Below are 16,152 nucleotides of genomic sequence, written 5' to 3'. Positions count from 1 at the left end.
CTTCAATGCCAGCAATTTTTATTAAAGTCTTTACCCTTGGGATTATCCATAATTTATGAAATATATTGCCCAGCTCTCCTGTTCAGGCAAAGAACCAGGTGCTAAGGTGCTCGAATTTCGCAGGAATTGCCCCTGATGTCAACAGACTCTCATGTGGATCACCGAATTGGGAAGTTCACTGAGACACACGCCTTCTCTTTTTCTTTAGGGGAGGCCCTTGTTTACCCGCTATTTCTCATATTACCTTTAAAACTAAATCTGGCCTAAGCCTTTTATAGTGTTCGTCCACAAAGGAGACGGGCAGTCTTCTTGGAGCATGTCCACTTTGAAACCTAAATGGGTGAAAAGTTATTAGTGGGGTTGTCACAGAAGAGAAAGGGGTAGTGGGTGGGATGGAATTGGCCATTAATAATCACAGGACTAATCTTTCTGGGTATATCATTTCGTGTTTAGGAAGTAGGAAGGGAGAACGGGATTCTTCCCGTCTCTCAGAAAAAATGTTTCGGAAGGCTTTGGATTTAGTTTTGTTTCTGGACTGAGGGGTTTTGTACTTTTACTTATTCTTGGTTTTTAAATGATTCTTCTCTGAACTGTGCTCCCTTCTGGCTCCTTTTCTGGTTTAATAAGTGCTTCCTTTAGTGTACTTTCTCTCTTTTTTTTTTTTTCTTTTTCTTTTTAGATTTCTGATTATTATGAGTTCTTGTGCTTAGGCATGCTGTGTTAGGTGCTACGAACATTGATAAGAAAAATAACATGGAATTAGCCTCAAGGTTAAGGATTAAAGTGCTGCATAATATTTTCTGTGTAAGATTTTATTAAAGTGTTTTGGATTTCCATGCCCAGTTTTCTTGCTATGTAGTGCCTAGCTCAAAGGTGTCAGGTGTTCTTCTATGCACTACCCAGCCTGCCACTATTAGAAGAGAAAACAGCCGTTTTCCTTCATGGTGGGCTTTCAGCTCGTAAGAAGTCTGTACATGAAAAACGAGTTTGTTCCAAAAGACGGGGCTTATAAACCGAATAATCCAAGTACTAAACTCTCTTGACCTGCAGTGAGTATTTTGAAACAAACGTTAGCTAGCACGTTTCTAATACTGCGCTATGGCAGGCTTCTAAGGAACAAGCAGATGAACTCTACAAAACCAGAGTGAAGATTCACATGAAAATCTTTGGATCTGCCTAGTAAATCGGGTAGTCCTCCCTGTCTCCTCCTGACAGTTTGAAACCTCTTGGTTGTCCAGTGCCAATTGGATTATGGGGACACTGGACCTAGACAACACAGGTTCCATAAATAAGGCCTTCACCCCACAGGGAAGCCCTCCGTTCCCTAGTTGTTTGCTATACCGTGTTGGCATCATCTTAGGATTGCGTGTCTTTAAGAAATAGGGATTTCTCGTACATTTTCGCTGTCAGCCTACATAACTACATGGTTTTTTCTTTTAGTATAAGGAAAAACAAACCTATTCTTAGTGTTTCGACCAAGTCATTTAATGCTGTTTGGACGTTGGGCTAAACCAGTCCTCACTGAATAGATTACTGTTGACTTTTGGATTCGTGCCTTTACCTAAGGGCTTTCTGTGTCAGGACAGAAATGGAAGAGAACTTTTGTCCTACTCCAATGAAAACAAAAAAGCCCAAGTCCAAACTGGTTTTCAGAACAGATGGATTTTTTTTCCTAACGTGAATCCAAAAGTGCTATAAAAACTTCGAGGATAATTAATAGATCTGATAGGAAAGGATGAGGAAAATGTTAACCTTACCAAATCTCCTGGTCTCTGGAGCTAAAAAAATAAAAATAATAAAAATAAAAAAGGGTTTTACGCCCCAAAGTATATAATCCTCCCCTCTTGTTTTCTTCTCTTGTATATTAGCACACAGTATCCCTAATAGATATTTCAGATACTGTGACGTTTTATAGAATTTAGTTTTTGTTTTTGTTTTTGTTTTTTTTTTTAAATCACAATATCATTTTGGGTCCTTCAGTTTTATTTTATGGAGTAGTAATAGAGTCCTGCTACTAAATTGGTGGATATATTGCTTCTTCACAGAACTGCACAGAACAAGATAGCTTGGGGTGTGGAATCTTAAGAGGTCCCGGACCGGCCTGGCCTCTTCAGAATCAGATTGTTGACTGAGAGTGTACTAGGCGCACGTAGAATTTCCATTCGGTGAGAGAGCAGCTAATAAATGGCATGGGTGTAAACTCTTGAACGTTTTTGACCGCCTAGTGCCAACACAGTCTCAGAACCGTAGCGTGTGAGAAACTAACAAGGGAGGAGGAAAGTGCCCCAGAGAGTTGGTCTCCCCCAGCCTTTTCTCTAATGGAAACTCTACAGAGAAGATTCCGATCTCTTTTTTATGGCTTCTGAAAGACGTAGAAGTAGGAGAGTTCACTTCTCCAGCTTGGATTTAAGACACTCGATGATATCGGAGATAAAGTTAAAACTAAATGTGTACCTTATCCAGAGAGCCAGAGTGAGAGCATTCTAGGCCATGTATATAACATGACTGTGGTGGGGTTTTTGTTTTTTTTTTTTTCTCCATTAATGGATGGTATCTGTGACTAATCACATTTTCTGCCTTATAGGCCCGCCTCGTCCCCTCAGCTTTCACACGATGATACTCATTCACGCATTGAACATTATGCTAGCAGGTATGACACTAGTTGAATGCTAGGCAAATATTGATTGAAATAACTAACCAAGGAAAGCTAACCGATAATACTTTGCAACAGATCTTTTCTTTTCCCCCCAATCTTGTCTGACTTCTACTTACTAATCAACTTGCCCTCTAACTTGCATGCCATTGCACTGCATGTTGTTCTCGGACACCAGTAAGAACGTTGGTCCGGAACAATCTCCCCCTAACCCTGGCCTTTAAACCTTTCTGATAGCTTTGTTATGTTTTGCATACTGCGCACGTTTCATAAATTGGCTGAGAAATCATCTGACCTTAGAAAACCGCTAGACCAGACATGCCCAAGCGAAGCAGCAATACTGCGTTCCGTAGAGAATATGAAGGCGTTGGCTTTCCGTCTGTGTGTTTATTTCCCTGATACGCTGTAAAGAAGAGAATAATTAATTTTCCTAATCCTCGCACCTTTATGTCCCACCTTGTTTGTGTTTCAGATCATTGTTATACCTAAAAACTCATTTGCTAACTGTAAGATATCTTTTGCTCGTTAAATAAGTCTGTAAGAGTTTGGTTAACTTTTTTTTATTTTTTAGTGGTAAAAAGTGTTTACGATTGTCTCAGGGGAAGGAGGTTTTTTTAAAGGTAAAACTTGGTGGCAGACTGTTAAGAGAGCTTACCTGTGAGTCCGTCCTTTTTCAGTATTCTAACCGCTAACGTGTTTATCAACCGCGGGAAGCACGAACTAGCTCTATAAGTCTGTCATCAGGGGAAAGCTTTAATTGCCCTAAAAATACCAGGGGTAGAGAAGGAGTAGAGTGTATTTGTTGTTAGGGAAGCTTTTCTTGTAAAAACAAAGGCCTTTTCTCAGTGCCAGGAAGATCGATCTGTGAAGAAGAAAAACCTACCAGATACAACTTCCCTTATAATTTATAGCGTAAATGTAAAGCCGCTAACTAGCTGTGGTCCACCACTCACTGCCTCCAGAGGTTAGGGCAACACACACATCCTTTAATTTGAAGGATTCCTTTCTCTTCTTGACATGATTTATCCTTTAGTTTTCAGGAATGTTCGATTAGGTCTTGAATAGATTCTAAGAAATCACATAAGTTTTAATGAGCTTTTACGTTTTTTATCAGGCTAGCAGAAATGGAAAACAGCAATGGATCTTATCTAAATGATAGCATCTCTCCTAATGAGAGCATGTAAGTATCCTGTCTCTTTTTACGAAATGTTCCTGACGATGAAATTGCTTTGAGGGCTTTAGAGGTAGGGTAGCGCAGAAGATAGGAGTTAGCGTGATAGCCATTTGCTCTTTCAAGGAACCGCTCACTTGCTTTTTTTTCTTTGACTCTTAACAACCTGACAGGGAAGGAGCTCATCCAAGATGTGGCCTTACTGGCAATTCCAGAGTCGCAAAACCAGTTTGCCTTACTCTTATTTAGTACCAGACCGTCACAGGCTGCCCAGGTGCAAATATTGAAATTGTGTTAAATGCTTGATCTTTGACGAAACCTGCCAGAGATTTAAAGGGATTGGATATTAATTTTTAAAGTGATGGCTGAGTGGTATTTCCTCCACTCAGGGGGAGTGGACATCCAACCTTGGTACAGTTGGATGGGTATTCCCATCCGGCAGGTTAGTTGGGTAGTTTCCTTCAGAGACCCAAAGTGGTAGCATCTTCGCTAGCCAAATAAGGCGAGGCAGCCTTGCGAAGGGTTTCAGAAGAAGGAGCTCAGATTTAGGTCGAAGTTTTTTAGTGGGATGATAAGCCAGGCCTGTCAAGTAGAAGCACACAGCTATGGCAGGGAAACAGAGACTTCATTACGGAGTAAGGGAAGTGTTCACAATGAGGAACACACAGAAATAGTGCATGAATCAAGGGCCTGAGGTGGAGGGAGCTGACGAAGAAGCTAATCTGAAGGAACAGATAAGGACCTGCGAACTGAAGGGATACTTGAGAGAGAGAGAAGAAAAAAAAAAAAATCTAGTCAAAGCACAGTGATGCCTTTGGTAAGTTACAGATGTCTCGCCACTTTGTCATGGAGAATCTAGACAAAGGGAAGAATGAGGGGTCAGTCTACTCTGTCGGTGTGGCACCTCCCGGTCACACTCAGATGAGGCAAGGGCCTTTACGAGGATTAGGCTGAGGGAAATAGTACCCGAGTGGCATTTATACGTAATTGGTTATTGAAGACGTGAGAACAAGTCATCTGGTAGATAAAGGCGATCACTTTCAAAGGTGAGTGGTGAATCAAGTCGACAGTCAGTCATCTGTTTGTGACTGAGCTACTTAAAACAAAACCCATCTTTTCCCCATTCGTAACTGTGGTATATTCTCTTTCTCATCCATGGGGATAAGTATCAGTAGGATTACGATATGAGATCCACTGACAGGAAAACAGGTGGCCAAAGAATCAACCAGACGTAAACGGCCTGGATGGTTTGCTTCTTTGGGTCGCCGATTTTGATATGAAATTAATTCAAGTTGTAGCCGCATCATAATGGCCGCCATTCAGTGGCTGCCTGAGAGAACAGTAAGAGAAACTTAATTGTAGCTCTGTTGTAATTAAACATGGGACGTTCTAGCAATAAAATTCCAGAATTTGGGAAAAGGGATGGTAAGTTGGGTAGTAAAACATCCTTCTACAATTTTTAAATGAAATGTAGCTTTAGCTCCTTCTGAGGACATAAAACCCATTTTGACTCAGTGTTAGGTGATAAAATCCTGATGTTTTGGGGGCAGGTCTGGGGAGGTGGTTTGGTGCATTGGGTGACTTCACGTAAATGTTTGTTTTTAACACCCAGGAATTGTTTGTAGTCCACTTTTCACTTCTCAGCCAATTACCTGGCTTGACAGACCAAAATCATTTCGGGCAGGAGGATTTTTGCCTAAATACCTGAACTGTTTTTCAACTCAGAAGACTTAGGGGGATATTAACATATCATCCTGCTATCTAACCAGAAACAAAGGGCTTTAGCCTCTCGTTGAGAATAGAACCGAGGTTCTTACAACTTAGAGGCACACAGGCTTCCAAAGAGCTAGGAGCAATACATTTGGAAAATGATTTCTCCCGTGTATTAAAAGAGTTCTAGTTTTACGGAGACATTGCAGTTGCTTCCCCAAATTGTGAGCCTTTTGCTTCTTTGTTCCTGAGGATTAGTCCTTAAAAGCTGTTCCAAAGAATGAGTTGTTCAGGCTTCTTTGAATTAATCATCCTAATGGCTTTTTTTTCCCTTCGCATTTTTGTTTTTCTATTTGAACAACAATTGAGTGAAACCATCATTTGTCTACAGGTTCGTTATTGTTACCGTCTTGCCTCCATGGCTTTTTAAGTTCAAACCGACTTACCAAAGCAACCCTTTTTGGTTACTTTGTCTTCCCCTTAGGAACATATTTATGATGGTAAAGGCTGCATTTTTTTCCCCTGGTCATTATCAACAATAGCATGGGTCAGTGAACAGGTTTTCTTGACAGGCTTCAGTGATGGAGCCATTGTTCTGCCTTTTAATATTTGTTAACTATTGGTTGAGTGGTCAACGCAGAGTCCCGGTGTGTCCGTAACCCTGCCGTTCCTTTACCCACGTAAATAGGCCACGTTCACTGGAAAATTTGAGTAAGCAGTGCTTTGAATTCTCACCAATAAGACGGTAGATCACAGCCTCAAAAGTATGCAAGTGTCTTAAGAAACAGGAAGAAGGGTCTAATTACTTGTTAAGAGCAAATGTTTCTATTTTTAAGTACACACCCGAGTCCCTGACCCCCAGAACAAAATAAGAGGGGAAAAAACCAAAACCTTTGATTTTATTTTCCAGAGATGATGAACATTTGTTAATCCAGCATTACTGCCAAAGTTTGAACCAGGACTCCCCCCTGAGCCAGCCTCGTAGTCCTGCCCAGATCTTGATTTCCTTAGAGAGTGAGGAAAGAGGGGAGCTAGAGAGAATCCTAGCAGATCTTGAGGAAGAAAACAGGTGAGTTTTCTTTCTAGCTTTGTCATTGGTATGCAGAGCGCATACACGTGCACACGTAGAAAAGCGCCAGGAGTCTTCACTTAGAGTCATTCTGTGTCTAATTGTTTTCTGCGATAATCTGTTGAGCTCCGTTTACAGATGCTCTCTCTCTATGAATGCAATAGTATAATTAAGAAGTCCTAATTGAGGGCTGAAAGGAATTAATGCTAATGGTGGTGTTTGATTTGTTGCATGTGTTTCAGAGGCTTTGATTTTATATTTGAGCCTAGAATTTAAGAGCAAAGCAAGTCATTTAATTTCACGATTATACGACGGGTACATGTATTTGGCCATATTATTTACGCCACAGCGTTCAAGAAAGTAGGCTCGTTGGCTTTGCCTCATTTGCGAACGAATTCACTCATCTTATTTTTCATCATCGGCCACAGAAATCACGTATGCTCACCACCAGAGCAGATTAGTGAGACAATTCCGGTTGTCAGTATCATCTGCAAAAGGTGTTCCCAGAAGAAAGGAAACTGTGTAGCAATTAAAAGGCTAAAGAAAATTCACCCTGTCTGCAGGGAGGACAAAGATGTAAAACTCTGGGATTCTGTGTGGTGTCAGGATAATAGAAATCATTGGACTTTCACTTTGCTGTTAGATTTATTATCTCACAGATCTCTTGGTTGAGAAAGGCTTTTACATATGATCACTTCTAACTCCCTGTGCCTTCTTTAGACAAATGCCACCAGGCAAGTCTTTAAAGGAGCAATTGCTCAAATTTGTGGGACTCGAGTACTTTCATCTCTGTGATTTAGCCCAAGGCTCCAAAACCTGTGAATCTAGGCAGCTTGGTATGTCTGCGAACCGGTGCCCTCGGGGAGTATTGTCACCTCAAGATGAAAAAGCAAACTGCCGTTCATCCATTGCTTTCTGCCGCCACTGCCCACCTTCTAGCTCTTAAAACCCCCGACCTGTGGCCACGCTCCTTATCCGGTGGGCTTCCCCTCACTGCCTCTCTCACCCCTCCAATAATATATCCCCCATACGGACTTGCATCGTGTATCTTTCCAGGACCATCATGGCGTTCATTGTTTGTTGGATGTCTGCATCTAGGAAGACAAAAAGCCGGCTTTTCGGCTGGGCCTTTAAAACCTTCCAGAATTTTCTCTTCCTTTTACAGCATTATCTTCCTTTCTACCTGTGTTCCGGCCACACTGCTCTAGCAACCGTTTCCGAGTACATCCTGCCCTCATCCACTTTCTGGGTCACGCGCAAGCTCCCTCCCATATCTGATGAAGGAGTCCTACCCATGTTCCGTGACCTTCCTCAAAATAATCTCCACGGAGCCCTGTTAGAGCCCTCCATTTGGAAGTAATAGATCTTTTGCCTGTATTCTCCGAATATTGTGAATCTTTCTCCGAGAACTCCCTGATGGTTTGCCTTTTTATCAGTGATGCCCCGTGTGGCGCCCTCCCCCCAACCCGAATAAGACGGGGAATGCCTTTGGGCCAAGGACTGGGTCTTAATCCTCTTAGTGGTCCCCTACAGTACCTAGCATGGTTTGAAGACTCAGGGGGTAATCCTGGGATGTTCGGTAAAAACCTAACTTTAAGAATACAGCAAGGATGTCACACGAGTGCCATCCAGGAGGTAATACTGAACGTTTTGTTGGTTTTCATGGTGACCTTATTTTTGGTCTCCTTTGGCACTGAACTGGCACTGAAGAGTATCCTGATGAGTATCCCTCTGTGTTAAACCTGCGGTTATTTCAGGGGTCAAAGTCAAATTAGAAAAAGTTGGAATTGGCATTGTAAGTAGCATTTGACGCAACCCAGGAGTAAAAATAGTTTTGTACCATAAGATGATTGCCACTGCGCAATAGATCTGTCTGTGTCATCGGGCAAGAGTCTGGTCTTGTTTGTTGTTAGCACACTTTGCTTCCGTCCCATGACAGCCAGGGTAAAGACTGCTGATAAATGTCATTTGCATATCGTTTCATCATTTCCGGAGTGCTTGACTGTATTTTGGGCCATTTAATCTTCCTTCAAGCTGTGTAAAGAACTTAGATGGGAAGATGCTGGTTCACAGAGGTTCAAATGGATTGACCCAAATTTCACACCCAGCCAGTGGCAGAACCAACCTCAGGCCCAGATTTTCTGACTCAAAAATAGCCAAGTGCCCCTTGGGCCAGCGAACAAAGAAGAGTCATTCTCTGTAAATAGAATTTGTATAGAATTGTCACATATTCCCTGGAATGGACCTTGACGTGAGACCATATTATTTTTTTTTATTTTTTTAATGCTTATTTTTGAGAGAGAGAGAGAGAGAGACAGAGCATGAGAGTGGGAGGGGCAGAGAGAGAGAGGGAGACACAGAATCTGAAACAGGCTCCAAGCTCCGAGTTGTCAGCACAGAGCCCGACATGGGGCTCGAACTCATGAACCAGGAGATCGTGACGTGAGCCGAAGTCGGACACTTAACTGACTGAGCCACCCAGGTGCCCCTGGAATTTTTTTTTTAAGTTCATTTTTTTATTTTTGAGAGAGAGAGAGAACGCACACACGCACGCGCGCGCGCACACACACACACACACACACACACACACACACAAAAGCATGGGTGGGGAGGGGTACAGAGAGAGGGAGACGGAATGTGAGGCAGGCTCCAGGCTCTGAGCCATCAGCACAGAGACTAACGTGGGGCTCAGACCCTCGGACCACGAGTTCATGACCTGAGCTGAAGTTGGATGTTTGAGCCATCCAGGCGCCTTGAGACAGTATTATTAAGGACTAGATAGACATGAATAAACCAGTTCATGTACTTGGGGTACAGGGATCACTACTTTATCCTGAAAAATATCCAAGATCGTTCTACAAGAACGGGATGGTTTATTCTGTGAAAGAAAGAAATTACACCAGGGCTCCTCACAGCCGCCAAATGAAGAATCTGATGTTGATGGAAGTCTTACTGTAAGTTCTCTTGACCTTCAGGTAAAGGTCATCAGGGTGAGTTTCTTTCTTTCTCTCTCCACTTTGTCCCATTTGCACGTCCTGCCACATTCCAAAGAAATGTCTCTGCAGAGCGAAAGGTACACTGTCTCCTGAAAGGACACTCTCTGGGCTATACGATCAGACAAATACAAGCGTACTTGGAGAGAAAGCGGGAGTGGAAATTTAAAATTGAGATTGTCCCATGTCCTTTGGATGTATGTTTATTACCGTATCTATGTGTATTTTGCGTTCCTTTGTTCTAACCTTAGGACTAATCTCCGAATAAGTTAGCAAAGGAAAGGGGCTCGGAGATCACCATTTCCGATGAGATACGGTATGGAATTCTGTTGTTTTTCATGACACCTGCCCCCATTCCCCTTGGAAAGGGGAGAGAATGCCTAATTTAGAAGTGTCTCCAGGGTGTCTTATCTCTGCCTTTAGGATTCCATTTCTCTTAGTTGCCACACATAGCATTCAATAAATATTTGTTGAGTGAAAGAAATGAAGCTGAATTTATTTTAAGTGTGGCCCTCACGCATGTACTTTTGACTAAGATTATTTTTAAAGCCGAATTTTGTAGAGGAATGCCTTTTAAAAGCTGTTCTTCTTGCTTTTCAGAGTCTTTCTTTTCCCAAGTTCCTTGATTAGCACCAACTGTTGCTTTCTCATTAATTGAGAATCTTAAACATCCGTTTGCCAAATCCTAGGCCGTGTAAGTCTCTCCCATTCTCTTGATCGTTGGTTCATGCCCCAAATGTAGAGTGAGAGCCCTGAGCAGAAGCTAAATCTGACTCTGAATTTTCTTGATAGCATCTCTCTCCTAAAGTTGGATGACTAGCGGCTTTACACAGTCTTTAATGTTTCCCTTCTGCAAAATGTCTTGTGCTCATTCTGCAGATCATGCAGACTGTCATTTGAGTGAGATCAGTCGGACATGAGAATTTTATCCAGTGTGTGTCCTCAGCATTGCAGTCTCAGAGTTCGCTTTTTTACTGCAGAGACTCAAAAGTCTGCGGTCTCCTGACGGAAATCCCCAGTGTCAAATTGCAGTGTATTTTTCTCTGCACCGTCCAAATGAAGTCAGACCTGCTCTGAAATTTTAGGTGTGACCCTAGCAATGAAAAGGTAGCCTTTATGAAAGACCCAAACTCATTGTCGTCCTGCTGCCTGCATAGCAAAGTGATTAGATTGTCCCCAAGGCTAGAAGGAGAGTAAATACTAACTAACCCGATTCACGGTGAAGTCTGAAGTTAATTACAGTTGTCAGGAGATGTTATATGACAGCAGGGAGCCCTGTGGATTCCTAGTATCTACTCGGTGCCTTTCGTAGGTCTTGTTTTTGGGCAAACAAGACAGTGTGCAGTCTCAGTTTGAGTTTCCCTTGCCCCTTTTCACTGCTCCAGTGATAACGCCAGCTTACTAGTGTTACATTCACGAGGATTCTAGACTGGCTACTTACAGCACAGAGTTGAACTGGCTGGAAATCACGATCCTGTTGCTTTACCTTGTAAATGAGGGGACGACTTGGGGCCCGGGGCTGGCCTAGTCTTCCGCAGTCTACTCCACGCGACTTCAGTAGGGCTTTGATGGTAAGAGTCCCCAGTGATGGTAAGCACACAGGCAAGACGACAGGACGCTGAGGGGGATCAGGAGTGGCCTTGCCGGCAGAAGGAGGAGCAGAGGGGGGTCAAGGCGAGGAAGAGCAGGGAATGTTCGGGAAACTGCAAACAGTGGTGTCACTTTTGTGATGAGGCAAGAAACGGGAGACGATGAGGCCTCACGAGTGGGCAGGGCCAGGCCGGGAAGGGCATGATGCCACCTCACCTAGGACTGGGAGCCACTCGGGCATCAGCCAGGCGTGGTGCTTTTAGATTTATGCTTACATCCATCACTCGGGCAGCTGTGTGGAGGGTGACCTTGAAAAGAACTCTACTGGAAACAGTAATTCAAATCGGGAGGTAGCATGGAAACCCACAAAAGAGATCAGTGAAGCCTCAAGAAAGAGAAATGGGGCAGACAGGCTGAATTTGAGTGGTATTTCTGGGCAGGGGCAGAGCTGCTGTTCGAGGGATCTGGGGACGGAAGGGACAAGCCCCAGTTCTAGAGGGCGCCTGGCAAGATGATGGTCGTTGGCAGCTGGGACTGACGATCCAGGGGGAGGACAAGTGGGCCCCTTTAAATTATCTATTTTTTAAAATTTTTGTCATGTTTATTTTTGAGAGGGAGAGTGTCCATGGGGGAGGGGGCAGAGAGAGAGAGAGAGAGAGAGAGAGAGAGGTGGAGGATCTGAAGCAGGCTCTGAGCTGTCAGCACAGAGCCTGGTGCAGGGCTCAAACTCACAAACTGTGAGATCATGACCTGAGCCGAAGTCAGACGCTTAGCCGACTGAGCCACCCAGGTGCCCCATTAGCTATATTTTTAAAATAAATACAAGTTGGTAGGATTGACACTATTTATAGACGTCCTTCCTCAAGGGTCAAGTGGCTGGAAGACAGGGAATGGGGTGTGGGAGGGCTTGAGTTAAGGGGCTGGTGACACATCCACGGGTTAATGTCTGACAGTCAGAAATGCAACTATGAAGCTTCCAGAGATACTAGATCTAGGAGTCACCAGCTCCCAAGTAGCACTTGAAACCACAAGAGTGAACTTTGCCTACCCAGTGTGGTGGGAGGACGACTCTGGGCTTGGTAGAACTCTGGAAGATTTGAACGTGAAGATGTCTGTGTAATTACCTTTTGAAAAATAGGTAATCACGCACATGAAACGAAATCCAAATAGTTCAAACATGCATACAGAGAAGAATGAGTCTTTCTCCAACTTTATCCCCTGGCTGTCATGTTCCCAGCTCCAAAGGTGTTCGTTTCTTGAGTTCTTAGGTATCCTTATAGCTACTCTCTACACATGTAATTGTTTGCCAATATATTGGTGGTCGTTGGGATTATTTCATAGAGTAATACCGTGGAGGGGTCACCTCGGTCTTCTCTTTTTACTTAACAATCCCTAGTAACTTGTACACGCTGGAAGGATTTGCCAGAGGAAGAGGGGAGGAGAACTTGGGAATGATGGAGCGAGAGTGGTTATGGGCACAGGAGGAGGTGTGGGCTTGAATGGGAGAAGGGCCACCTTTGAAGACCATGTGGGCGATGAATATTAGGGTATGGAGCGGGGGTGGGGAGGAGAATGGAATGAGCGTTCAGCGTTCAGTAGACATCATGGGTCATTAGCGGAGACTGATTCTCATAGCTGGCCTGTACATTTTTTTGAAAAGTTGGATTGGGGGAAAAGAGTAGCAGTATCCAAGGAATTGCATGGAACTAGGCTTTCGGGTCGCTTGGCAACATGCACCCCCAAAACAAAGGCCTGCAGAGCTTGATTAGATAAAGGGAGTGAGTTTTCCCTCATCAGTCGGACAACCAAGGTCTGTTCCGGTGAGGAAAGCCACCATATGAAGAAAAGCTGAAGGGCGTACCCATAGCCTTAATAAGCTATGCCGGAGTCAACCGACTTAGCTCTACTTGGGCAGGGAATACTGGCACAGGGGGTGCCGTCACCGTGATTCAGAGGCTCGGTTTCTAACGAACCAGTCCAGTGAACTCAATTTCCTTCAGTCTGTCCTGAGTTCATCAAAACAAAGCCCAAGGGGACCAGTTCATCCTAACCGATTCATGGAAGGGGATGGATAACCCCGAAGGACAACTTATTTCTCCCTTGTTCCTAATTCTCTTTTTAACTGTCTAGCTGTACAACATGTGTTACTGGTGCCTGAAACCTCTTCGGGGGGACACCATCGCATTTATGTACAAACACTTAATCTATTTAAATGGGGAAGAGATGTTCAGAGACTGAACATAGGTCGCCTATCTCACAATCACTTATCTTAGAGATCAGAGTAAAAGTCACTCAGTCGTCTGGTGAGCTTAGGTTCTTGGCGTAAGAAACGGGATAGTCATGAAGGACTCAAGGAAAAACCAAGTACCCTTCTGGTGATAGGAATATTCAGGAATTACCGGTACAGCTGCCCTCTCCCTCGAACAGGCTGGATGAAAGGTAAAGCTCTTATGATCCAGTTTGCCTTTTTAGATCCCTCAGCAACCCCCTCGTCCTCCTCTTGCCTCACGTTGCGGCGTCATCCTACTGCCCTAGAATTGATTGTGGTCATGACTTTCTTTAGCTGCTTTCCAGGCCTGAGGATAAAATTCCAATTCAGTTCAGCGGATAGGTAGTGAACGCTTAATGTGTTTCGCAAACTGCCAGGACTACAAAGATGAAAAAGCCGCGGTTCTTCCCTTCCTGGGGCTCAAAACTGAAGAAAAGGCATTAAAATACAAATAACTAAATGTAAACCGCTAATTCTGACGCATCGTTACCACTGCTCAGGGGGCACAGAGGTCAGTGATTAAGGCTGTCGGGAGGGATTGGAGAGACCTTCGAAACTAGAGTTGAAAATAAAGACCAAATAGGACTTTCCCAGGACTTTTCTACTTTTTGCTGGAAAGGTAGTGGAACCATTTCACTGAACGATGGCCAAGGTCTGATGAGCTCAGGATGTGGTGGTCAAGGGAAGAAGGGAGGAGGAATGGGAAGGTCACTGAATGAGTGAGGCCACAAGGGAGATGGAAGAGACAGCAGTTGGGTGGTTTGGACATTTTAAATTGGGGAACAGGGAGGTATGATCATTCGGAAACAAGCAAAAGAACACAGTACACACAGGAAAAGCTACTGATGGACGAAGGTCAATGACTAGAGAAAAAGACCTGTGGCCTGGGCCTCCTGAGTTCTGTTTGTCCAAAGCGATTCAAGGGGCAATTTGCTGTACTGATTTTATGTATTAGCTCTCCAAAAAGGATTGGAAACAAAAAAACAAAAACACAACAATAAGATTCCCACAGTCTAACTAGTAAATCATTGAACGTAGAAGGGATAGTTAGTATAGTTGATACAACTGGGATTCAGATTTCATCCCAGTTTCCCCACAGTCCGTGGGATAAGAGGAAACATCATGGTATATCAGTCTCTTAATGTTGGATGAAAGCAGCAGGCACCTTCCTAAGGAAACACCATCTTCCTTGGCTGTAAATAGGAACGACAGTAAAAACAGAGCTGTCATTTAAGCGCCATATCCTTGCTAAGGACAGGGACTGTTCGGAGTACACGTGCGATCTTATTTAATCCTTACAATGACACTATGAAGGAGAAGGTGCTTCCCAAATAAAGACTCATTGGCACCGAGAACAAAGGACACATCATAGAGCTAGCAAGGAATGGGGCTTGGATTTAAACTCGGGCGGTCGTGGACTAGTTTCTTAAATTTTTTGAAAAATGTTTTGAGGAGGAGAGAGAGAGAGAGAGACAGAGTGTGAGTGGGGCAGAAGCAGAGAGAGAGGGAGATACAGAATCTGAAGCAAGCTGCAGGCTCTGAACTGTCAGCATGCAGCCTGATGCGGGGCTCGAACTCGTGAACCGTGAGCTCATGACCTGAGCTGGAGTCGGATGCCCAATCGAGTGAGCCACCCAGGCGCCCCAGCAGTCCTGCACACTTAAACAGTGTTGACACTTGACGTGATCACTGGCTAGTGTCCTTATCAATACTTTTGTAACAGAGACTGCAAGACATTTTTACGGGGTTGCTTCTAGTGCCTTTGATAACTGCGGAAAGCTTAACATTAAAGGCCAAAGAAATGATGACATTTCTCCGTGGAAGAAGGGCACTGTCGCCTAAAATGCTGTGTTTTGCAGAATACCTCTAAGATACTCTTTAAGAAGTGATTGCAGGGACAGATAAGCTCTGGAAACACTTGCCTTGGAAAGTCATGATTAATTCACCTTTGCCTTGAGGGGTCGAGAAGAAACAGGATCAGATTTGTTTAATCCAGTATTGACCCATCCTTGACCTCAGCCGAACCCGTCATGTCCTGCGGCACACAATTTGGGAAGAAATTCACATCTGTACTGGATGTGAAAACCAGGCAACGAAACAGTACAAGTGGCTCTCCCCCGTGGTTGGTGAGAAGTCTACAGCTCTTGTCTTTGGGGGGCCATTGGAGGAAGTAGCTGTAAGAGGTGTCTGTGCAGACGAAGCCTGGATTTATCTCACAGCGGTTATTTTTGATTTGCTCTAGTAGTGAAGCCGTATAAATGCAGACCCCAAAATGATTTAGTCTGGAAAATCCGAAGATAGGTATTAAATCCTCTCTCGTGGCCATAGGAAATTCTTTGTACTCTTTTCGTGGAATATCCCAGCGAGTAACCCTGGCTTTCCAATCAGACTAATTTAAATAAGAACTCCCACCATTTACTTGACAAAATTAATTTGATCCGTGGAGTTCGTAGATGATCTCATCTGATTGAATTCTCAAGGATGTCCACCAACGAGAGTCACTTCTACTTCAATCACAATTGCTGTTGAATCTTTTTTTTTTTTTTTTTTTTTTTGAGTAGTGAGATGCAAAGGCCCGTTGTTATTTGAGGCCGCTCCTGGTCTGTGAAATAGTCAAATGCGTATTACCAATTCACGGGAAGACGTTTCTTCTGTGACTTGTAACAGAAAAGCTGATGCAGTGTTCATCTCGACCAC

The 16,152-nt window shown here is 43.8% G+C and overlaps 1 protein-coding gene across 6 annotated transcripts in view; it reads left to right on the top strand.

Annotated features, from left to right (window-relative positions):
• Positions 1–16,152, top strand: part of DMD (dystrophin) — a 1,630,689-nt gene that overhangs the window by 1,567,659 nt on the left and 46,878 nt on the right. For 5 of the 6 annotated variants that reach the window (XM_047076051.1, XM_047076053.1, XM_047076055.1 and 2 more), the window contains 3 exons: positions 2,585–2,650; positions 3,768–3,833; positions 6,445–6,603. The exons of the other annotated variant lie outside the window; for it this stretch is intronic. In XM_047076051.1, coding sequence (XP_046932007.1) covers positions 2,585–2,650; positions 3,768–3,833; positions 6,445–6,603 — 291 coding nt within the window. The remainder of the gene's footprint in view (positions 1–2,584; positions 2,651–3,767; positions 3,834–6,444; positions 6,604–16,152) is intronic. 6 annotated transcript variants of the gene reach the window in all.

This window comes from Lynx rufus, unplaced genomic scaffold (assembly GCF_022079265.1).
Source record: "Lynx rufus isolate CCGP_SWC_20201006 ecotype Redwood Valley unplaced genomic scaffold, mLynRuf1.p SCAF_14, whole genome shotgun sequence".
Lineage (NCBI taxonomy): Eukaryota > Metazoa > Chordata > Mammalia > Carnivora > Felidae > Lynx > Lynx rufus.
The sequence above is the reverse complement of the archived record's forward strand: the minus strand, read 5'-3'. Positions and strand labels throughout refer to the sequence as shown.